General features: G+C 38.7%; 1 protein-coding gene across 6 annotated transcripts in view; it reads right to left on the bottom strand.

Moving 5' to 3' along the window:
• The window catches only part of MRTFB (myocardin related transcription factor B), a 215796-nt gene that overhangs the window by 111347 nt on the left and 79017 nt on the right, over positions 1-25432 (bottom strand). For 4 of the 6 annotated variants that reach the window (XM_069570158.1, XM_069570157.1, XM_069570160.1 and 1 more), the window contains exon 3: positions 24088-24304. In XM_069570158.1, coding sequence (XP_069426259.1) covers positions 24088-24241 — 154 coding nt within the window. In that variant the 5' untranslated portion in view covers positions 24242-24304. Of the gene's footprint in view, positions 1-17562; positions 17626-24087; positions 24305-25432 lie in introns of all 6 variants that reach the window. The other 2 variants (XM_069570156.1, XM_069570155.1) reach the window with 1 other exon arrangement.

Raw genomic sequence — 25432 nt, 5'->3', positions numbered from 1 at the left:
TCAGGTTTAATACTCAAGGCAGAGACTGCTAACCATTTCATGGTTTAGAATGACCAACAGCAGTTGACTCTGAGTCATCTAGTTGAATGAAAGTTGTTTTATGGTGCAGGACAAGAAGTAGGAGTGTTAGAAGATGGTGCCACACAAACAAGGCTGTGCAGTCGAGAGGGGAGAACATGTACAAGAAGGCAGACAGAACAACCTGCACAGCAACAGAGTCCCCAGAGTGACACACAAGGTACAGGAGAGAGCCAGAGGCTCAGCAGAGCCTGGAGGGCAGCGTACAGGGGGCACAAGAGAAGGTGGGGTGGCTGGGCAAGGTTTGGGCCATAGAAGGACGTGAGAGTCCATAAGGTGTCTGGGATTTATCCTAAAGACAATGTGGAGTCACTTCACAGTGGGCAAGGGTGTCACACCTGTGTGTGGACAGATGGTCTGGCAGCTATGAGGCAGGGAGGAGGAACAGACACCTAGCAGCTAACTGCAAGCTCTCCAAGGCAGCAAAGATGGAGGAGGAGGACCAGATCACAAGTCATTTTCCTGTGGTTTTCCTCTACTGACCACGTGATCTATCCTCAAATGGTGGTGGCGATTAGACTTTAGGGTACTACCTCAAGCAATTAGATTACCTAAACTGACAACTTACTCATACTAGATACATCCTTAACTTAAAGGAGACTCAGTATTGGGACAAAAGATCAGCAGTCACCATAAAAACTGTATTTTCAGCCAAGGGAGCAACAGTTTGATCTTTTATAGACTGGAAAAAAGTGCTAAAATCTCAACCCTGAAACTTGAAAAGAAAAGAAGACATAATTCAAAATCTTATTTTTGTCTTCAGTTTTCTTCTTTTCCATACAGAAATCAATCCTAAACTTCAACTAAAAATGATTAAACTCTTAACATCTGATCTGGAGAGTCAACTCTTGGAAAGGACCCTAATGGTGGGAAAGATGAAAGGCAGAGGATGAGATGGTTAGATAGCACCACCAACTCAATGGACATGAATTTGAGCAAACTCCGGGAAATAGTGAAGGAAAAAAGCTTGGCGTGCTACATGGGGTCACAAAGAGTCAGAAACAACTTAGCAACAGAGCAACAACTCTAAAAATAGGAAAGATGCCCATAACTAAGTCCCATAACTAATTCATTGAAGTCATCAAGATCTGGGTTGAGACAAATCTCAACCTGCCACTTCCAAGCATTTAATATTTGGTAATTTCCAAATATTAATAAGGTAATAGTAAGGTAGAAAGTAGAACAACATGGAACAACAGACTGGTTCCAAAAAGGAAAAGGAGTATGTCAACGCTGTATATTGTCACCCTGCTTATTTAACTTACATGCAGAGTACATCATGAGAAACGCTGGACTGGAGGAAACACAAGCTGAAATAAAGATTGCCGGGAGAAATATCAATAACCTCAGATATGCAGATGACACCACCCTTATGGCAGAAAGTGAAGAGGAACTAAAAAGCCTCTTGATGAAAGTGAAAGAGGAGAGTGAAAAAGTTGGCTTAAAGCTCAACATTCAGAAAACGAAGATCATGGCATCTGGTCCCATCACTTCATGGGAAATAGATGGGGCAACAGTGGAAACAGTGTCAGAGTTTATTTTGGGGGGCTCCAAAATCACTGCAGATGGTGACTGCAGCCATGAAATTAAAAGACGCTTACTCCTTGGAAGAAAAGTTATGACCAACCTAGATAGCATATTGAAAAGCAGAGAGATTACTTTGCCGACTAAGGCCCCTCTAGTCAAGGCTATGGTTTTTCCAGTGGTCATGTATGGATGTGAGAGTTGGACTGTGAAGAAAGCTGAGCACTGAAGAATTGATGCTTTTGAACTGTGCTGTTGGAGAAGACTCTTGAGAGTCCCTTGGACTTCAAGGAGATCCAACCAGTCCATTCTAAAGGAGATCAGTCCTGGGTGTTCATTGGAAGGACTGATGCTAAAGCTGAAACTCCAATACGTTGGCCACCTCATGGGAAGAGTTGACTCATTGGAAAAGACTCTGATGCTGGGAGGGATTGGGGGCAGGAGGAGAAGGGGACGACAGAGGATGAGATGGCTGGATGGCAACACTGACTCGATGGACGTGAGTCTGAATGAACTCCGGGAGTTGGTGATGGACAAGGAGGCCTGGCGTGCTGTGCTTCATGGGGTCACAAAGAGTCGGACATGACTGAGCGACTGAACTGAACTGAACTGAAGGCAGAAAGTGAAGAGGAACTAAAGAGACTTTTGATGAAGGTGAAGGAGACAGTGAAAGAGCTGGCTTAAGACTAAATATTAAAAAGGACTAAGATCATGGCATCTGGCTCCATTCCTGCATGGCAAACAGAAGGGGAAAACGAAGTAGTGACAGATTTCCTTTTCCTTCTTCCAGAATCACTGCGGATGGTGACTGCAGCCATGAACTCAGAAGACGACTGCTTCTTGGCAGGAAAGCGATGACAAACCTAGACAGTGTGTTGAAAAGCAGAGACACAACTCTGCCAACAAAGGTCTGTATAGTCAAGGCTACAGTCTTCCCAGTGGTCACATATGGTTGTTGAGAGCTGGACCATAGAGAAGGCAGAATGCCGAAGAATTGATGCCTTCGAACCGTGGTGCTGGAGAAAGCTCCTGAAAGTCCCTTGGACAACAAGGAAATCAAACCAGTCAATCTTAAGGGAGATCAACCCCCAATATTCACTAGAAGGACTGATGCTGAACTTGAAGCTCCAGTATTTTGGTCATTTGATGCACCCAGACGACTCACTGGAAAAGTCCTTGATGCTGGGAAAGATTGAGGGAACAAGAAGAAGGTGTTAGAGGATGAGATGGCATCACCAATGGAAAGAACATGAATCTGGGCAAACTCCCGGAGATGGTGAGGGACAGGGAAGCCTGGCGTGATGCAGTCCATGGGGTCACAGGCCACAAAGAGTCAGACATGACTGGGCAACTGAACAACAACAACAGTAAGGTAAGTTCCTTATCTGTAAAATAGGAGAGCTAACTCTTACCTCTCTAGCACAACTGCAGGGAGGATTTAATGAAGTAATGCAAGTACAACACCCAGAACAGTGCCCCCATTGTAAGAAGCCGTCAATAAACACGGGTGCCTATTCCATTCTTCTTACCTACGATTTCCAGTGAAAATAACTAAGAGAAAAGAAGACAAAAGTTTGCTTTTACAAGCACAATATAAATATGTGTGAACTACTTGGAAAATGTTTTTTACATGGGCTTTATCTCTCAATAAACAACGTTAATGAAAAGTAAATGCCCTCATTAAATTAAAATGTAGCTTGGGCTTAGATAAATTGATAGATAATGCTAAATATTGGGAAATGTGTTAACAGAAATCAAGGCTGTAAAGACTATTGATTTCCCTGCAAATTGAAGTATTTCTTTTCCTTGGGAAGTTGAACCACCTCTTCAAACAGTTTCTTCAAAATGGTCATGCTTGATTTGTTCCCAACTGAGTTCCACGAAAATCTATCCAAATGATATGAAAGTATAAAAAACGGTACACTATGAAATCTGTTACCTATTTCAATAACAATATACAATAATGTGCAAAGAATAATAATGAAAAAAGCAAAAGGATAAGTGTGAGCAGGAGAGAAGAACAGAAGGAACAGTCTTATCTGAGTATCCTTTTTATACAGTTCTGCGGACCATCGTCATTTTTTGCGTATTTAAAAAAATGAAATTAAATCAATAAGGGTTGGCAACAAATTAAAATTTTATAAAAGCAAAAAGAAACGAACCTAATTATCAAACTGATAAAATCACAAAAGAAGGAAAAGAATCTAAGAAACTTTTAAACACAGTCATAATAATCCACCTTCAATGGAATATGTAACAACAAAACGAATTACAAAGAACTTTAGGATTTCATGTTTGTTGTTAGCAGAGGTACTGGGGTGTAATCCTGAAATCAGTTCATACATTTAGGACTGAGGTAGTGAGTAAATAGATATTTCAGGAATCAAGGAGAAAGAATATATAAGTAAGAATAGGAGAAAAGAGAGGAAGAAGCCAATGATATTAAGATTGAAGTTAGGTTTAGGATTTTTATTTTTTAACTTTTAATTTTAATGTAATATACATACAAAAAACGTGCATATAAGTGTACAATCTGCTGAGTATCGACAAACTGAACACACCCATGCAAGAAGCACTAGGAAACCAAACATTTCTCATACCCTCAGACTCCAGCTTTCTGTTTCCCTTCTGTTTCCTTGTCCCACAGCAAGGATAACTGCTGCCCTGATTTCTAACATCACAGACTAGTTTTGCCTGTTTTCGTGCTTTATATAAGTGGAATTATATAGCATGTACTCTTCTGGGGCTGGCTGCCTTCGTACAATGTTATTTTTGTGAGGTAGTGCATGTTCTTACATGCAGCTGTAGCCTGTTCATTCTCGCGGCTGTTTTCCACTGTGTGACACATCACAATTAGAACATTCGACTGTAAATGGGCATTGGGAGAGTTTCCAGTCTTTCCCTATAACCAGTAGTGCTACTATGAACATTCCAGCAGACTGAAATTGCTGATAGTACCTACAAAAAATGGCAATTTCGTATCATTTAAATTAATACATCATCTTCCAAAGAACATATGTATATATTCCTGTTGAGTAAACACTAGAAGTGGAATTGCCGACACTTAGGGTTAAGCAAACAGTTTTCTAAAATGGTTTTATATGTAATATACATGCACACATGTAATATACATGCACACACGTACTATACATGTATACACATAATATACATGTAATATACAGTTTACATGTCCACCAATTGCTCTATATCCTTGATGTAACTGATGTTTTCTTTCTCCATGCGTCCATTCTAGCTGCCATAATACTTTACTGTGGTTTTCATTTGCATAGCTTTCAGTTCAGTTCAGTCGCTCAGCCGTGTCTGACTCTTTGCGACCCCATGAATTGCAGCACGCCAGGCCTCCCTGTCCATCACTAACTCGCGAAGTTCACTCAGACTCACGTCCATCGAGTCGGTGATGCCACCGGCCATCTCATCCTCTGTCATCCCCTTCTCCTCCTGCCCCCAATCCCTCCCAGCATCAGAGTCTTTTCCAATGAGTCAACTCTTCGCATGAGGTGGCCAAAGTACTGGAGTTTCACCTTTAGCATCATTCCTTCCTAATAAATCCATATCCATATCTATGTATACCATTTGTATTTCTCTTTTGTGACGTCTGTGTTGAGGCTTTTGTCCATTTAATCATATTGGCTTTATATGAGACCTTTATATATCCTGGAGAAGAATCTTGTTAAATATATGTATTATGAATTATCTCTTCCCACTCCGCGGGTTGCCCCTTCTCTTTCAATGATGTCTTTAGGTGCAGAAGAGTAATTCATAGAATTACAGCACAGTCTATCAGGTTTTTCATTTATGAATAGTGCTGTTTGTGTCCTATTTAAGATATTTTGTTCACCCTAAGGTTATGGAGAAATTTTTCCCCCAAAAGGTTTATTGCTTTACCTTTCAGAGCTGAACTTTCCTGTGTACAATATAAATTCCAGATTAATTTCTTTCCACTGGATATTTAACTAACCTGCAACCATGTGTTTAAAAAGATGATTTTTTCCTCACTGCATGTATTATACATGGCACTTTTGTAAGAAATCAGGTAACAGAATATTGTATGATTGATTTCTCTATTCTGCTCTACTGGTCAGGTTGTTTATCTGTCTGAACTACTATAATGTTATAGGAGGTCTTAATATCTGGTAATGTAAATTCTCTGGCTTTATTCACCTTTTTCAAAGAAAGAGTATAAAGTGAAATATGACATGAGAAGGGAATATTGAACATGACTGTGAGTTTTTCGTTATTTGTACAAATGTCCACATGAGTGAACTTCCCAGAGCACCCATTACATATGCTGGGTAAGCCGACATGGGAGGCAGTCTGGACAGACTCAAAGAGGTTGATGGTGACTATAGAATGTTTTAATCTTCAACAAGTTTTTAGGTAAATCTGCTCAAGTAAAATCTTAATATTTAAAATTTTAGCTTAAAATTAATTTAGCTTTATACACGGTTACATGTATACTTTTTGTGGGAGATCAAACCAGTCAGTCCTAGGGGAAATCAGTCCTGAATAATTGGAAGGGCTGATGCTAAAGCTGAAACTCCAATATTTTGGCCAACTGACTAAATGGAAAAGACTCTGATGCTGGGAAAGATTGAAGGCAGGAGAAGGGGACGACAGACGATGAGATGGTTGGATGGCATCACTAACTCAATGGAGATGAGTTTGAGCAAGCTCCGGGAGTTGGTGATGGACAGGGAAGCCTGGTGTGCTGCAGTCCATGGTGTCGCAAAGAGTCTGACACAACTGAGTGACTGAACTGAACTGGTGGCTCAGTCTGTAAAGAAATCTCCCTGCAATGCAGGAGACCTGGGTTTGATGCCTGGGTTGGGAAGATCCCCTGCATAAGGGGAGAATTCCATGGACAGAGGAATGTGGTGGTCTACAGATCAAGCGGTTGCAAAGAGTTGGACATGACTCAGCAAGTATACCCTCTGTAACTACTTTCTTTATATACAAAGTTAAGAGCAATAGTTTATCTTAAAAATACCTTTATTTTTAATTGTCTTTCTTCTAAATAAAACCTGTGCTGTGCTTAGTCTCTCAGTCATGTCCAACTTTTTGTGACCTCATGGAACTGTGGCCCACCAGGCTCCTATGTTCATGGGGATTCTCCAGGTAAGAACATTGGAGTGGGTTGCCATACACTCTATCTTTCCTACTGTAACGGTGCTCTTTATAACCTGGTTCAGTTCAGTTCAGTCACTCAGTTGTGTCTGACTCTTTGCGACCCCATGAACTGCAGCACGCCAGGCCTCCCTGTCCATCACCAACTCCTGGAGTCTACCCAAACCCATGTCCATTGAGTCAGCGATGCCATCCAAACATCTCATCCTCTGTCGTCCCCTTCTCCCCCTGCCATCAATCTTTCCCAGCATTAGGGTATTTTCAAATGAGTCAGCTCTTTGCATCAGGTGGCCAAAGTACTGGAGTTTCAGCTTCAACATCAGTCCTTCCAATGAACACCCAGGACTGATTTCCTTTAGGATGGACTGGTTGCATCTCCTTGCAATCCAAGAGACTCTGAAGAGTCTTCCGCAACACCACAGTTCAAAAGCATCGATTCTTCAGCACTCAGCTTTCTTTATAGTCCAACTCTCACATCCATACACGACCTGAGATCCCATTTTTACAACTTTCTTTTTAGCTGCTTACCTGTGCATTATTTAAGCCCTCTGACTCTCAGTTTACTGGTCTTATAAATTGGGAACAATTAAAATGTACCAAGTAAGGTAAAATGTCTACCTATTCTGGGAAGAAAACCTCTCTTCACTATCAGAATTCAGCACTTTTTCTTGACTATTTACCATGTTGGGTTCCAGGCCCACTGTGTGAGCAAGGAGGAAGAATGCAGTGATATGCAGAAGAAACATGTGGAAGGACACACACAGTGTCTCAGGTGTAGGTGGATTAAAAAAGCATAACCTGATTGGTTATAGCATAGAAGGGAGTGAGGCCAAAACAGTGTTCTATTTTTCTGACACAGGGTACAAGAAGGTCAGACTGTAATCATTTAATTTACATGATTATATTCCTTTAAAAAGCAAAGGTAAGAAATAACACTTGATAAAGAGTATACAGCAAAAAAAAAAAAAAAAGAGTATGCAGCTTAAAAATTAAAATTCCATCATAAAAAGATTCTGCATTAGCATTATTTAAATCACTTAAAACATTATTTCAAATTACATTTTCAAACATCTGGGACAACAAAATGGAGTTGCATACATGAAACTTACTTGACAAATGGAAGAGACATCTGGAGAGGAAAGCTCACTGTTAGTACTCTGAAGTGATTCTGATGATAGAGGGAGAGTTTGGGTGAAAGGCTTTCCCCAGGGTCTTTAACATTTTGTCTCATTCTCTTTAAAATGATCATATAAGAAGTAGAAAAAATAGCATTTGTTGCCAATGGTACTGTGAAATGGCAAACTTCAGCTGGTGACAGATGGATCAGGAACAACAAAGGCACGACTTCTATCAATCTTTTGAGTTTCTGCGCTCAGGGATTCTCTGAAGTTCATAATTTACAAAGCAATTCTTAAGGCACCACTCTTAACTTTATTTTGGATAGCTCTACCCAAACTGTCTTTCAAGATATAGAAAAACGAAACAAAACTCAAGCAAAAATGAAAAAAAACAAAAACTTACTTGATAAAAAAACAAGTATTATATATTCTCAAGTACATATTACATATGAGTATATATACATATACACATATGAGTATATATTGATGATTCTAATTTTCAAAAATGTAATAGTCTTTTTACTTTCCTGGTACTAAGTACTATCTTATTTATTTGGTTTCTACCTGTTGGAATCAACAGGTCACCTGGACAAAGTAAGAGTGACAACCAAGCCCAGCAGCTCTTCAGGGCAGCTGAACAAGGGCAGCACCCTGCCTTGTTTGTCTGGGTCTCTGGGGCCAGCTTTGACACGTAAGCCTCACTCCCTCCACCCACTACCAACTCCTCCCATCTGTTCTCTGTCTCCTAACCCCTCAGGCTTCCCAGTGACTGTGAGACAGCCACACGGGCCACAGACAGGCAGCAAGGGTGGCCCTGTGAACAGAGGTGGGAGCCTTCCGCCGCTGAGCCCCAGGGAAATGCAGGAAGGATGACTACGGGGAGCCAGACTACAGAGATTTTGATTAAACTGTGTGTCTGTGATTCCTAGATGATAGTCTGCTTTATTCCTATTTATACCATTTACCACCATGATGAAGTTCTTTATCAATATAAATTCTCCTTTAAAGTTCTGATTGTCAACAAAGGATGAGGATCAATGATGTGTTGTGAAGATTCAACGTGAAGTTTGGCTAGCTCTAAGTAGAATCTCACTCATGTTTACATAACCATGAGCTATCAAATCACTCTGATATTACCCATTAAACAGCATACTGCCAAGCTGAATCAAATTAGAATACTGAGGCAAAGAGAATTTTTCTTAATTTCAATATTTTAAGGAGAAAATAATAAGTAATCAGTTCTTTATTAACAAAGAATGAATTCTGCCATCAATGAAAACATTTTTCCTTGAGGCTCCCAAATTTTAATGATTCTTTATTTTTTTAAATTGAAGTATAGTTCATTTACACTATTATAGTAGCTTTCATTTACACTATATAGTATAGTGATCCAAAATGTTTCCAGATGATACTCCGTTTATAGTTTTCATAAAATATTGGCTATATTCCCTGTGCTATACAATATATCCTTGTAGCTTATTTAGTTTACATGGTAGTACGTATTTCTTTCTCTCCTACCCTGATCTTGCCCCTTCTCACTGGTAACCACTAGCTTATTCCATATATCTATGAGCCTGTTTCTTTTCTGTTATATTTACTAGTTTTATTTTTCAGATTCCACATAAAGTGATAACATAAAAGTCTTTGTCTTTCTCGGTCTTATTTCATTAAGCACAATACCCTCCAGATCCATCCATGTTTGTGAAAATGCAAATTTTCATTCTCTTTGTGGCTAAGTGGTATTTCACTACATATAATCACATCTTCTATATCCATTCATCTGTTGATGGACACTTACATAGGTTCTGTATCTTTGCTACTGTAAATAATGCTGCTATGAACACTGGTGTTCAGGTAAAAAGATGATTCTTTAACCAAATGAATAAATGTGTCACTGGCTCCTTGTTATCTAAGAAGCTCTAACGTATATCTTTACGACAACCTTGCTAACCGACCGTTCATGCCAAGGGCGGAAGCTGGAAAGCTTCTTGTCATGAGAACCAACCAAAACTCAGTCTTAATTGAATCGCCAGTCTATGTCTGACGCAGGAAACAGCATGCTTGGGGCTGGTGCATGGGATGACCCACAGAGATGTCATGGGGAGGTGGGTGGGAGGGGGGTTCATGTTTGGGAACACATGTAAGAATTAAAGATTTTAAAATTAAAAACAAAACAAAACAAAACTCAGTCTTAGTTTTTAACCAAAAATCTGGTTTCATTCATTCAGTGATCAAACAGCCAGGAGCACCCTGGTGTATCCAATAAGGCTGGAATGTTTGGGGGAATCCGAAAATAAAATGACACTGCAGCTGCAGTCTAATCAGAAAGCCAGGTTACCTGTATCCAAAGAGGAAACATGCTTCACAGGAAAAGCACCAGCCTTGAGTTAAAATCCCAATTTCCAACTTCTGTCTTCAGCTACTATGGAATAACAGAACTACTCTTAACCTCTCACTGTAAGAAACTAGGTAGCCCGACTGGACAAAATACACGAAACAATTGCTCTCCTACACAGAGAAGCAGGCAACACAGGACTGTATCCCCTGGGAGTAGGGAAACAAATGAGATGAGCCTTACAACTACCCTAGCTTTCTGTCTGGAGGCAATCTCTAGACTGAAACTCAAACAGACTTGCTGAACTGAGACAGAGATGAGAGCTTTGGGAGGCTAAGGCAGCCATAAGCTGCAGTGCAGAAAAGGAGGGGCCTATGCTGAGGTGGTGGCAAGAATACACAGAAGAACTGTACAAAAACTATCTTCACGACCAAGATAATCATGATGGTGTGATCACTCACCTAGAGCCAAAGATCCTGGAATGTGAAGTAAGTGGGCCTTAGAAAGCATCACTGTGAACAAAGCTAGTGGAGGTGATGGAATTCCAGTGGAGCTATTTCAAATCTTGAAAGATGATGCTGTGAAAGTGCTGCACTCCATATGCCAGCAAATTTGGAAAACTCAGCAGTGGCCACAGGACTGGAAAAGGTCAGTTTTCATTCCAATTCCAAAGAAAGGCAATGCCAAAGAATGCTCAAACTACCGCACAATTGCACTCATCTCACATGCTAGTAAAGTAATGCTCAAAATTCTCCAAGCCAGGCTTCAGCAATATGTGAACCGTGAACTTCCAGATGTTCAAGTTGGTTTTAGAAAAGGCAGAGGAACCAGAGATCAAATTCCCAACATCCGCTGGATCATGGAAAAAGCAAGAGAGTTCCAGAAAAACATCTATTTCTGCTTTACTGATTATGCCAACGCATCTGACTGTGTGGATCACAATAAACTGTGGAAAATTCTGAAAGAGATGGGTATACCAGACCACCTGACCTGCCTCTTGAGAAACCTATACACAGGTCAGGAAGCAACAGTTAGAACTGGACATGGAACAACAGACTTCCAAATAGGAAAAGGAGTCCATCAAGGCTGTATATTGTCACCCTGCTTATTAAACTTCTATGCAGAGTACATCATGAGAAACGCTGGGCTGGAAGAAGCACAAGCTGGAATCAAGATTGCCGGGAGAAATATCAATAACCTCAGATATGCAGATGGCCACCACCCTTATGGCAGAAAGTGAAGAGGAACTAAAAAGCCTCTTGATGAAAGTGAAAGAGGAGAGTGAAAAAGTTGGCTTAAAGCTCAACATTCAGAAAACGAAGATCATGGCATCCGGTCCCATCACTCCACGGGAAATAGATGGGGCAACGGTGGAAACAGTGCCAGAGTTTATTTTGGGGGGCTCCAAAATCACTGCAGATGGTGATTGCAGCCATGAAATCAAAAGACGCTTACTCCTTGGAAGAAAAGTTATGACTAACCTAGATAGCATATTCAAAAGTAGAGACATTACTTTGCCAACAAAGGTCCGTCTAGTCAAGACTGTGGTTTTTCCAGTGGTCATGTATGGATGTGAGAGTTGGACTGTGAAGAAAGCTGAGCGCTGAAGAATTGATGCTTTTGAACTGTGGTGTTAGAGAAGACTCTTGAGAGTCCCTTGGACTGCAAGGAGATCCAACCAGTGTATTCACTGGAAGGACTGATGCTGAAGCTGAAACTCCAATACTTCGACCACCTGATGCGAAGAGCTGACTCATCTGAAAAGACCCTAATCCTGGGAAAGACTGAGGGAGGAGGAGAAGGGGATGGCAGAGGATGAGATGGTTGGATGGCATCACCGACTCAATGGACATGAGTTTGGGTAAACTCTGGGAGCTGGTAATACACAGGGAGGCCTGGCATGCTGCAGTCCATGGGGTCGCAAAGAGTTGGACACAACTGAGTGACTGAACTGATCTCCAATAAAAAATTACAAGGCTACCTGCAAAGAGGCAAGAAAACACTTCTTGAACATGAGAAAAATTTATCAATATAAACAAACCCAGAAATGACAGAAAAAAGGAACTATTACCACTGACAACTATGTGCAAATATTTAAAGCAAAAAGGGAATATAACAGAAACAGAAATGGACAACGCAAAAAGGAACCTCTAGAGATAAAAATATAATAGCTAAGATAAACATTTTACTGGATAGCATTAACAACATGTTAGACCTGAGTTTCCATTAGAAACTCAGGGGAATGAAGAAGCACAACTAAAAAGATGATGCAAAAATAATAATGAAATGAAATAGTAAAAAAAAAAAAAGAATAACTTAAAAAAAAACAGGCAAGAAGAGAGGAATAAAGAACAGAATGGACAAACATTACATACAACAAAATGATAGATTCAAACTCAATTGGGGTAGGTAGCCTCTAAGACAATCCTCAATGATCCCAGCCTTTTGATATTTACGGTCTTAAATAATCCTCTCCCCTTGAGCAATCTGCTTCTAATCAATATAACAGAATACTGGAGTGGATAGCCTTTCCCTTCCCCAGGGGATCTTCCCAACCCAGGGATCGAACCTAGGCCTCCCTCACTGCAGGCAGATTCTTTACCAGCTGAGCCACAAGGGAAGCCCAAGAATACTGTAGTGGGTAGCCTATCCCTTTTCCAGCGGATCTTCCAGATCTGGGAATCGAACCGGGGTCTCCTGCATTGCAGGCGGATTCTTTACCAACTGAGCTATCAGGGAAGCCCATCAATATACCAGGACAATGTTAAGGAAATGTTGCAAAAAATTATCATTTTTGTCTTGCTAGCATTATTCGTACTGACTTTGTTAAAATAAGCTGCCATGTTGGAGAGGCAAGGAACTGAAGGTGGCCTCCAGCCAACAAGGAACTGAGGCACTTAGTCCAACAGCCCTCAAGGTACTGAATCTTGCCAAGAACAACTTAACTAAGGTTAGAAGTGGATCATTCCCCAGTTGAACCTTCAGATGAAACAGAGCCTTGCCTGAAACCTGACTACAGGCTTGTGAAGCAGAGGTACCAAGTTAAGCTGTGCCTGAATTCCTGATTCACAGAAACTGTTCAGATCATAAATGTGTCCTGTGTGAAACTGTTAAGGTACGAAGCAGTCTGTCACACAGCAATAGGTAACTAATACATCAGACATACCAATAATTACATTAAATGTAAATAATCTAAACATCACAAATGAAAGACAGAGATTGTCAGACTACATTTAAAAAAAAAGAAAATCCAGCTCTATGCTGCCTATAGGGCTTCCCCAGTGGCTCAGAGGGTAAAGCGGCTGCCTGCAATGAGGGAGACCCGGGATCGATCCCTGGGTCGGGAAGATCCCCTGGAGAAGGAAATGGCAACCCACTCCAGTTCTCTTGCCTAGAGAATCCCATGGAGGGAGGAGCCTGGTAGGCTACAGTCCACGGGGTTGCAAAGAGTCAGACACAACTGAGCAACAAACTACTACTACTATGCTGTCTATTAGAAACGTACTTTAAACACAAAGGTACAGGTGGGTTAAAGGTAAAAGCTCAGAAAGCATATATCATGAAATAATAAACATAAGAACTACTTTAAATAGTTTCAGAGTAACGGGTGAAGAAAACAAAAACCAAAGTTACTCTCTAAAGCCACTAGACTCTGAAATTCAGAGTTTAGGACTAAGTTCTTGGATTTCTTTAAATTTCAAATTTTTCAGTGCTAATTTTATTTGATTTGAGTACATTTAAATCTATTTATTTAGAAAACCCTCCATATTAAAATATTTGGGTGTCCAAATAAAACCTTCAAATTTTTGAAAGTGTAAGTATTTGTTTGTGTTGACGGTGGAGAAAACATTCAGCAGTCAAGCAAGCAGCTTCATAGAGAAGCTGTGTCTCTATGCACAAACAAATTTACAACTAGAGATTTCACTACTTTATCAGCAAGTTATTTAACCAAATTCCCTTTCTTTGAGAAAGAGACTATTTCACAGAAATAAAAAGTGAGAGTGGAAAAATCTACCTTTTAAAAGCGTATTAGAAAAGCAATACTTTCTCCTAAGAACACTGGGTCATCTAGTTAAAATATCAATTTTAATTCTAAGCTTGAGAAAAAAGATAACATGACCATGAATATCTTTTTCACTATATATATTTTATACCTCAATCAAGAGCCACAAAATTCTTAAGTACATTCAATAATTATTGATGATCAATTACTAAGCATCTTTCTATTTCATTCCATTTTACTAAGGAGATCTCTTAAACATCCTGGGTTTCTTTTTTACTAATTTTAAGAAGCTTGATTAAGGTCACATTATCAATTTACTTCCTGTGTTTCATTTTTTTTTTTCCATTTTAAAGTTGTTTAAAACATTTTACAACCCTACAACAGACTCAGATATCATTTCATAAGCAATTTTTGATTGTGCATTAAAGGATTAACTCACTGAAAAGAAACATGCACAGGAGGAAACCAACCACACAAAGTCCCCCAATAAACCCGATCCTTCATATGTGAAATGCTGTTCACCCCTGGAATTTCATACATGCCACTTAGACTTCAGACCGGGACAACCGTGAGGCTATAGCATTTAAGGTCAACTATAAACCAAATAAACCTAATTACCCATTTCCTTAAGTTGTCCAGCCTTCAAATCTCTTGGGTTCTGCCCTTCTCATTTATGTTTACCACTATTTTTTTTTTTAAAGAAATGCCTCATAATACACAATATATTAACAGAATTCGGATTAATTAAAAAACAATTTACAGATCTGTCCCCCCACCCTATGACCTTGAAGCATCATTTAAACAACTGCCATCACACCAAGAACATTCTACATCACTAGATCTGTTTCTGTTTTCATATATTTCAAAAGTCATTGTGAGACAAGTCATTATGTACATATTTTTAATACATACATTTGTTTTTTAAAAGATCATTTCTGAAATTAATTAATTTTGCTGTTAAATAATTGAGCTCATAAATGAAAGAATTTTAATTTAGAGACGTGATTATGACATAGATTTCCTGGAATCAAAACAAAAAAGAAAAAAATTTAAGAGACAACTCAGAGCAAGAACTCTCTTTAAACATAACAAATAACTGTTTTATTACTTCAAAATACCAAAAGTCTTCTGTACAGTACTTATCATATACAATCAGACGGCTTGAAAGAGTCTCAGCAATCATATCTACTATCTTAATCTCCTCAGAACAACTATGTAAGAAAAAGAAAAATCTATAAATCAGTCCTTGATGACAGAGGGTTTGTTTAGGAGTTTACCAAATGGAATGACCCTACTGGAATTCCTTCAAGCGGCCTGTGAAAATGTCAGAACGGAGTCTGTTTTGGAGGTCATAGTCCCTAGAGAGCTCTGAGTTTTGGCCTGTTTGTCTTTTCACATGCTTTAATATTTGAAAGTCATTCCTTGCAGACACTGACTGATGCCCAGGGAATGCTAGGATTGTGGGAACTGGCAGTACCAACAAGGGAGACAAACTTCATGGGAAATGCGTGCCTACTACATTCGCCTGCTTAGCTCCCACAACATAAGTGCTCTTCAATTGTTATGTAGGTACACAGCGAAACATTCAAAAACTGCATGTCATTTTGACATTTTTAAAAAGAAATATGTATGCAAATGGGGGCCAAAATTACTGGGACTATTGCAAGAAACAGTAAGGTATCAAACACCATGGTGGAACCCTGAAAAACTGTATTTCCCAAGTATGAATTTAAATACTATATCCTTAAAATAAACACAATAATAATGAATAGTTATAAAGTGCTAATTACACGACCATGTTGTTCTAAATACTTGACTTATATGAACTGATTCAACCCTCAGAGCAACCCCCGTAAGGTGGGTACTATATGGTTCTTATTTTACAGAGGAGGAAACTGAGGCAAAAAGTAGACAATTAATTCATCTCAGTTCACACGGCTAGTCACGGTGAACCAGACGGGATGGCTCCAGAGTTGGTGTCCTTACCCACTGTGCATGCTTCACCACTGCTTATTTCATGGTTTTTTACTTTAAGATCAAGCATGCAAGGCTGGGTGCCTATGGCATGTTCTCAGTACTTACCCTGTGTCATGTACATGGAGTGACCATCAGTGCTTTACTTCATTCAAGCCTCCAGTAACTTGGGCTGTACACCTAACTGACTCCTATTTACAGATGACAGACACATGCTTGTGTGCCCTCAGACCACATGTCTAGTGCCACAGAGCAGGCTTATCTCTGCACTCGCTCTTTAAAATTAGGTTCTTCTTCCTCCCAGTTATCTGAGAGAATCATCTCTAAATTAATTTCTTTAGCTGAGGGAACTACTTTGAAAGATCTATGAGTCTAACAATTTTATGAGAATTTCCTACTGAACTGCCAACACTGTACTAGAAGCCTAAGATCTAAGAATTATTTACAGTGGGAGACACAATGATCAGTCAATAAATATTTTCTAATAATAAAAAGTAAACCCATTTCTACTCTTGAAATACTAATTTCTTTTAATATTTTGGGAAAGCTGAGCATTCTGATATGGCAAACTTTTCTCTTATATAGTATATGATGGCTGCTCTAATCGATACATTTCTAAACTGCTGTGTCAGGAACAAGGATTGTCAAAGAATGTCTCCTATTTTGTAGCGATAAATCTCAATTCTTCAGAGTACTGAAAAATTCTAACATTTGTCAGTTTTTAAACTTAACTTATAAGAACCAAAGGCAAAAACGCTGTGATCAGACTTTACTAAACACAGAGGTCATAGATCAAAAATTTAAGTTAGTGAAACAGATACCCAACGATTAGCATTTTCTTAATAAAAACAACAACATAAGCAACCAGAAAAGGACATGAATGATTTGGGTTTAATATAAAGTTAAAATATTGTCTTTTAATTGAGTCTGATCCTGTTATAAAAATGTTCACACATACCTGCCAACCCTTGAAAACCATGAACAGAATGACACTGCATATTCCACATTAGATGTAATCTTTTTAGGATAACACAAATTGAGCCAATTTCTCTTTCCTTTTAAACATGGGGGAAGGGGAGTCTGACTAACTGAATGAGCTGGCATGTATGTTTAATAATACATCTATGAGGAATGTATTAAAGACAGTGACATTACTAATTCGTATCTATGGAAAATTCCATTGGTTAACTGAGATGGAAGTTATCTTCCATTCTTTCTGTTTCTGCTGCCCAATGAACAGCACAAGGCAAAAGTGATAGATGAGATATAAGAACACACGATGTAACAAGGAAGGGCAGCCAGAGAAGACACATGGGCTGAAAGCTGCCATATGAATATTACAATTACAACGGGCATAACCGCAACACAGAGAGCTCGAGACTTACCCATGCTCACAGACTGAGTCAGCAGAGGAGGCTGGAGTCCTGACTCCCAAAAGACTATACTTCCTGTTAATAACAGTGAGGGCAGCAGGTGAGGGTAGCCAGCAGTATGGATTAATGTAAAGGAGTTAGATAAACACTGGGTAGGATACTTGCTAATTAGTCTGGGTGATTATTAACTATAAACCAAAGAGAAAATTACAGTTCATTTGTTACTCCAACATATTTGCCCTTTTGCTTTCTTTCACAATAATACTTCATTACTGATGCCTTAAAATAAAATATAATAACAAAGAAAAAAATCATAGGTCACTTTTTTCTAGTATACTCTGTATATTTATCAGGTTATGGTAGAGAGCAGGCATCCCTTATCTACCCTTTCTCTACCTTTGTAGCTAGAGGAGGTCCCTACGGTTGGATTAGGGTCAGACCTAAGTGAGAAGAACCCTGACTTAACTTCAACAAAGTCTCTCAGCCCAGCAAAATGTCTGATTATAAACTATTCAATACCAAGTAGCCTTGAAAGGCCTAAGTAGATAGGGAATTATAACTGAGTAACATTTATTAACTAATCATTCATATTACATATGTTCTTTTTAAAAATTGCATTCTGAGGGACAGGAGAGAGACTGTTTCTCAATAAATTGATTCAGTTTATTCACTGCTCCAGTGACTAATATATATCATATGGTGGACTCTAGTTTTACAAAAATTATCAAACCTATATAAGAAAAAAATGTACTTACATGACTCTAGGAAAGTCTTGTAAAAATCTTACATAAATGTGGCTTAAGATAATGATGTCTCATACTGGATTAAACTGCTAATTACTATTATGTTCTAAAGCTTACTTATAATAAATGTTAACTGTTGACATTTCAAAGGAATTTTTGCAAGAGGACACAATTTTTAAGACTGGAAGAATAACTCAAAATGAGGCTTCAAGGGCACTGTAACTGGGGCCTGTCGTCTTGTTGATGTGTTTCTGAAACTGTAGTAAGCCTCGCCCATCCCCTCAGTGATAATGATGACTAAAGCACTCCTAAGTTAGTGTTCTGACACTGCCGCTACAAACGAGGCTGTGAGCTCATGTCCAGCCTCCACCCTCTCTCGATGTATGCTTTGTCTGGGTGTGTCCAGCAATGCACTGAAGCAAACGAAACTCTCAGTAACAGCAAAACTATCCAAATAAGAAATCCACAGTAGAAAAAGGAAGGTGGACAGGGTTACAGGTGCTTATTTATACTGTGAAACAAAATATGCTATTTAATAGGAGACTTTATAAAGACCATTGTGAAAGAGAGGACCTCACCCTTAAGCTACTTACACGGTTTCCTTTTCATTTTGAAGGCTCCAAGAAATCGTCACAAACAAAAAGAATGAGAGCTGCCACAATTAATCAAGAATTTCATTTGCAGCTGCCCAGAAGTTTATAGCTAACTTTAAAACCTTTAATTGTGTTTAGTTTACATCCTAAAGACTAATTTTAAAAATATAATAAAAACTAAGGAAAATTACAGTTACAGAGTACATATTTGTCTTAGTCCAAGTACTCCTCAGTAACTCTTGAGAGTCGGAAGAGAAATCTATCTAAATGTATCAGAATGTCTATCAATATCCTTGAGAATTATTTCAAATATTGAAGAACCTAAATATGTTAATTATAAAGTCAATGACAAAATAATTTTACATAAAATTATTCATTTCTATTACCTCTAGTTATAGAAAGGGAAAGCAAGAATCCTACAGTTTCACGTCTTGGCTACTCAGCATCCAATTATTTCGTTCCCAGTTGTTACACTATGAGAATTTCATGTCTCACTGTTTGCTCCAGAGAAAAATAGAACTATCTTCTCTTTCATCAACCTTTACTAGTCCATATCAGCTGGTGCATAGTCTACAAAACAGGGTTTTACACAAGACAAATCCTGAGCACCTTTGAGCTCTTCCAAACACCTAGACTGACAGTAAAGTCTAAAGGTTAATGAGGTGTGGGGAATTGTTTTCAAAGTAAAACCCATAGAAAAGATAAGCTGTGAACATATACAACTTATTTTCTATGGTATAAAGCACGCAATTTCCTTTGGCTGGGCTCCATGCAAAGTTCAGACTGTTTGCCTCTGTATTAATACCTGTGTTGAATCCAATGTAAAGAGCCACCTTGAATTCCTTGCATGTAAGAAACTTTGGAATAAATTATTTTCTCTCTAATAACAAAATTAATAAAAATCAATTTCTCTCTGGAACAGAACAAGCAAAGTCTAAAACTGTTCAGTGTGACCCATTTAACAGATGGAAAATCTTTAAAAAAAGTTTTCAAGATGGGCCCACAAGCTCAAAGACCTAATAAGTGCAGTAACCAATGATACCAAAGTTTAAAGTAAGAATAACAAATAAGTCACTCTTCTCTATGAAGGCCTAAAACACGGGACTATTTAGTAGTACATACAGTTTCAAAAAGCGTGCTAATACAGAAAGGGAAAGGTGGCAGATACTCATTTTCCCAGTACGTGATACTGACAGGTGGCCTGTGGGATGTCTACAGTCATGTTAACATGATGAGATCTTCAGAGACGTGCAAAGAAGTCCTAAAATCAGGAACTCTTTATGAGGGGGGAATCTATGTCAACTTATTGGTTTACTCTGTGATAATGCTGGTAGTGAGCTAAAAGCTTAAGTTCACCAACCAGCACACTTATCAGTCTTAAATGACCTCATGAATGAAAAGCTTCTTCCTCATGGTCTCAGCTAAGTGTGGGCACAAAGAGCTGTAGCTCTTTCAGGTATGTTGTTTCCATCTATTCTGCCTTTCCCTGCTTTTATAAGTGAAATTCACCTTAGAGCACCTAAGGCTTTCTTTTATAAACAATAAAAGAACTAACTTTCCCTCTGACTGAAAACCCTCTTTTTCTCAGTGTTAACCATCTAAAGGAATGTTAACATGGAAACGTGAAAATGGATCTATTATGTATATATTATGTCAAAACAGAGCTCAATTTTCCTGTGTATGCAGACTCTGAGAGACAGGGGAGTCTGGCATGCTGCAGTTCATGGGGTCCCAAGAAGTTAGGCATGACTTAGCAACTGAACAACATGCATTGTTTTAGTAAAGGTACATTATTTAGTAAAAATATATCTACTTTCCTTTATGGAAGACTGTCCTGTTGGGAAGAGTTAATTGCCTAAACGCTACACTTACTGCTGAAATGCCATTAACTTGAGATATTTTGCCCACATTCAAGGGTAAAGGAAAGCCCTAGCTTACCTTTACTAAACATCTTTCATATTTACCCCAGCAGTGGGAATATTCTGTCACTCCACTACCACTGCCAATGTCAGTGTTAATCAAAAATAAGAGACGATCCTAGACTTATTACTGTACTTCGGTATCAACTCCATTTTCCTTATAAAGTTTATTTACAAACTATTTAGTGATACAATCTGTCTACATACCAACCCCAAACTGAAATATCTTCATTTCCTCTCCAAAAGAAAAGTAATTCTAACATGCAAAATTCAAAAGCTTAGCAAACAACAATAAAACATAATCACACACACAAAAAATCTATATTTGATTATTTCAAAATATCTAAACGTACTTTGCTATGTATGCTAAAGTCGCTTGAGTTGTCTCCGACTCTTTGCAACCCTATGGACTGTAGCCTGCCACGCTCCTCTGTCCGTGGGATTCTCCAAACAAAAATACTGGAGTGGGTTGCCATGCCCTCCCCCAGGGATCTTCCCAACCCAGGGATAGAAGCCGCATCTCCTATGTCTCCTGCATTGGCAGGGCTCTACCACCAGCGCCACCTGGGAAGCCCAATATAGTACTTCCTATTAATTAATTTTGAGGCTAACATCTACATTTTGTACTTGATATGATTTAAAGATGGCATTAAGAAGACCTAAAAAGATGAAGAATAAACACTAAAAAATCACCAAAGTAAGAAAGGTATGGTTTTTCCAACTATAGGTTGTTTAATGTGGATCTACTCTTCACATTCCCGTATCCAAAAACCTGTACTTTTGACAGCTGTACAACAATTCATTTACGTCTTGGAAGGTATATGCAAATTAGGCTAACATCTCATAAGCTTGAAATTAGAGTATAATATGCCTGAATATAAGGTAAGATTTTTAACTTTCTGAAGTCACATATTAAGAAAGAGGAGACTGTCTATATTTGAGTCCTTACACAGTGTATAATGAGATGCTCTTTAATTTACTTAATCTTGAACAAAAAAGCACTTGAGGAAAATGCATTAGCTTAAAAATCAACTTCCTTAGAAGCTAGTTTTAGTCTGTTTATAGAAATGTTTTAATAGAATCAGGGGAAAAAAGGAAGAACAGAACCAACACATTATTTCCAGATAACCTTAAAATGAAGTGTTGGCTGTTGTTACAAAGAAAGAAGATTTTCAGACGCTGCTTTTAAAAAGGTAGTCAAATACCATTCTCTCAGAAAGGACACAAGTAAGAGCAATTAATTCTGGAGAAGTAACTGGGTAGCTGAGGGACAAGACCAGGAGAGTAACTGACTTTTCACTGTGTAGTCATTGGTATCCCCTACATTTTAAACCAGTTACATGTATTACCTACTCAGAAAAAAAAAAAAAAGATGATTAAATTCTATAACAGAAATTACAGGCTCATAAAATGTTATGATCAACTGCAAATCAAACATGAGTGATTATAAATACAACACTGCAAGACACATGAAAAACAGCCCCACTGTTCTGTGAATGGTACTTGCGGTTTAGACATAAAACCTTCAGTGTCAGATCGTGCATGAATCTTAAAAACCGGTGTAACTCAAACGAGAGAGACACAAACGAAGATGCACCCTGGATTTCAGTGCTGCACGAATGATGCAGGGGGGTTCCTACTGATGATAAAAACACCACACAAACACACAGAGTTTAGGCAAGATGATTTTACGAAATATGAGTGTGGATAAAGCAAATTCTCTATATTATTGCCCTGCTTCATAATATGTGGTGTTAATTATATACATGTAACTAAATTAATGAATTCAAATTTCTACCATTTCATCTCCCTCACTCTAAAACTTTATAAGGGGAAAACCAGCTCATATCTGGGGCTTACCTTATGTTCAGGCATAAATATTCAAGAGAACACTCTTGCAAGGGAATGCAGCAAGCTGCATCAAGTAAAATTCCCACAAAGCAAAAACTTTCCCCTTACACCTCCCTCCTCTGCTACATATGACTATTTTCTTGAGCAACTGTGTATTACTGAAATTTTATACAAGTTCAATTCATTTTGGGGTTTTTTGAGGGAAATAATTTGAATATGATACTGGTCTAAGTATACTGTGTAAATGTGGTCAATTTAGTCATGTTTCAGTAAATGTGGTTATATTCTACCCTACTGTCTAAGACAAAGCTAGGCTCCTAAATGATTGAAGGTTCTAAAGCAATTACCACCTAACCATAGCCTCCAGACAGCTTTGACAGGCCTGAGCAAGACGTTGCTTTATACCAACTGCACAGACAAGGGTTGTGCCCAATACACATCAGATATCTTGTTGGAAGGGAGAATAAGGACACTCCACCCAAAATCAGGTACTGAAGAGCTGAGAATAGCAGTGTCTTAAACCCATTTTCCTGAATAAGAAAAGGCCATTATTTGAAAAGGATCAGGAAACACTTAGAACCCAGAAAGATATAACAAGATACATACAGAAGTGCTCCACAGGGCAAGTTTTATTTCTTCTGGCTTTTAATTAAAATACACATTTGAGAATGGAAGATTCATGAGAACTATGGAAGTGTGGCAAATCCAGTTGAAATTCTTAATTCTGCCCTTTGATATATACGCTTAGTGAGTTTGTAAATTTTAACACTTTGTTAGTTTTTATGTTTTAAGTATTATAAAGCAGATGTATCTCATCTATCTCTCTTCATTTTTGTTAAAAACTGACAGTACTGTGCCTTCTGGAGACTCCAGAAAGTCTTTGATTAATCAAGAGAATTTTCGGAACAGGTAACAAAGAACAGAAACTATTCATTTTGTATACAAGTATGAGCCAGCTGAAGACTGAGAATACAGCCATATCCTATCCTCGTTAATATAAAAAATACTCAAGAAATTCTTATTTTCTTAGTGATCACTGAGAGCGCAAATGCTGGCAATTCTACAGTTAAGGTGCAGCACACTGGAGACAGGGAACACGGCAGGAGAATCTAGTCAAGTCCAGTCTATCTCCCTGGAGTCAGCACAGAAAGCTGCTTTCCAATGCTACACTAGCCTGAGACCTTCTGCTTGTGCTAAAGTGGTTGAACCTAAAACTTATTTCCAAAGATAATGTTACTACTAGAGATGCTGGGGAAATGATGAAAGAACTGAATGGCACGTGAAACCCTGGCTGTTACTCAAAACCAGCCAGCACCCCTCAGAGGTTCTCTCCTCAGGAACAGGCTGCTCAGTGGAACTGACCAACAAATTACTACCAGAGGGTACATTGGCTCACAAAAAGGCAAGCTCCCATGCACACACTGAACTCACCATTCTTCCTTTCGTTAAGAGGAGGCAGGTGCTGACTGGACTGCAAGGAGAGTTCCTGGAATTCGTGGGCAACGGCTTCACTTTGAGGACTTGGAGCGAGATGGGCTAAAGGTCCCAGCTCATCCTCGGTGTCCAGTGCCCCTGTGTGATCCATTGTGTCCCTGCCACCAGCAGCAGCTGGTATGAGACGCCTCTTAAATGTGGTCTGCTGGAGAGACTGACAAAATAAAGAACGTGTGAACAGATGGTACATTTCTTTTTCTGATTTGCACAAAAGTATTAAAATGGGAACCCTGAGTTCTCGTCGTTTCACTGCTGTGTGGCAACTGCCATTCCTTTTCCTCTCTTTGGATTCAGGTTCCTTGTCCAACATACAGGAATAATATACCTCCCATTTTAAAACATGTTTACCTACGTAAATAAATACAGAAAGGTATTTTGCATACTTTTTATTCTATGCATCAAAGGAAGTTACAGCTATTGGTGTTAATACTTAAGTCCACATTCCCAGCAACCAGCAATGTTTCAGATAAAGACTCCTCCATCAGCCTAGGTCTCAGAGTGAGAACAGAGAACACAACTCTCAGCTAACCCACAATAGACATACAGTTCACAGCAAAGAGACAAAACTTTAAGTTAGTGAGATTTGGGATTATTTACTATCATAGCATAACTTGGCTCATTCTGACTAATACAGAAACTCGGGAACAGAAGTACCGAAGCCACAATTAAAACCCTAAATATGTTACACTGGCTTAGGGGCTGGGCAGCAGGCAAAAAGAAAACTGCAGAGAAAGCTGAAAGCTAAAAGGATGATGGTCCGTATCAAGTGATGGCAAAGCATCTGATAGGCTGCCTGCTTAGTAGCATCCTGAATCAGTGTGTTCATCCACTCTCCTATTGATGGACATCTGAGTTAATTCCAGTGTTTGACTCTTACAAATTAAGATGCAATCAATGTTCTTATATGTATAGATGCTTTCACTTATCTTCGATAAATAGCAGTGAAAGGCTAGATTGTATGGCAGCTGCATATATAAATTTTAAAGAAACTAACAAACTATTTTTCAAAATAGCTGTGCCACTGTGCATTCCTACCAGCAGTGAGGAAAATTCTAGTTGGTCTACATCCTTGCCAACACTTGGTTATGGCCAGTTTTAAAATTTTTACTTTTTTTAATTGGTGTGTAGTGGTATCTTGTTTTAATTTGCATTTCCCTAATGATGTTGAGCATATTTCAATGTGCTTATTTGTCATCTGTATATCTTCTTCAGGTAAGTATCTGAACAAATCTTCAGCTAATTTTTAAATAGATGGTTTTATTTTCTTATTATTGTTTCAAGA

Source organism: Ovis canadensis, chromosome 24 (genome assembly GCF_042477335.2).
Source record: "Ovis canadensis isolate MfBH-ARS-UI-01 breed Bighorn chromosome 24, ARS-UI_OviCan_v2, whole genome shotgun sequence".
Taxonomy (NCBI): Eukaryota; Metazoa; Chordata; class Mammalia; order Artiodactyla; family Bovidae; genus Ovis; species Ovis canadensis.
The sequence above is the reverse complement of the archived record's forward strand: the minus strand, read 5'-3'. Positions and strand labels throughout refer to the sequence as shown.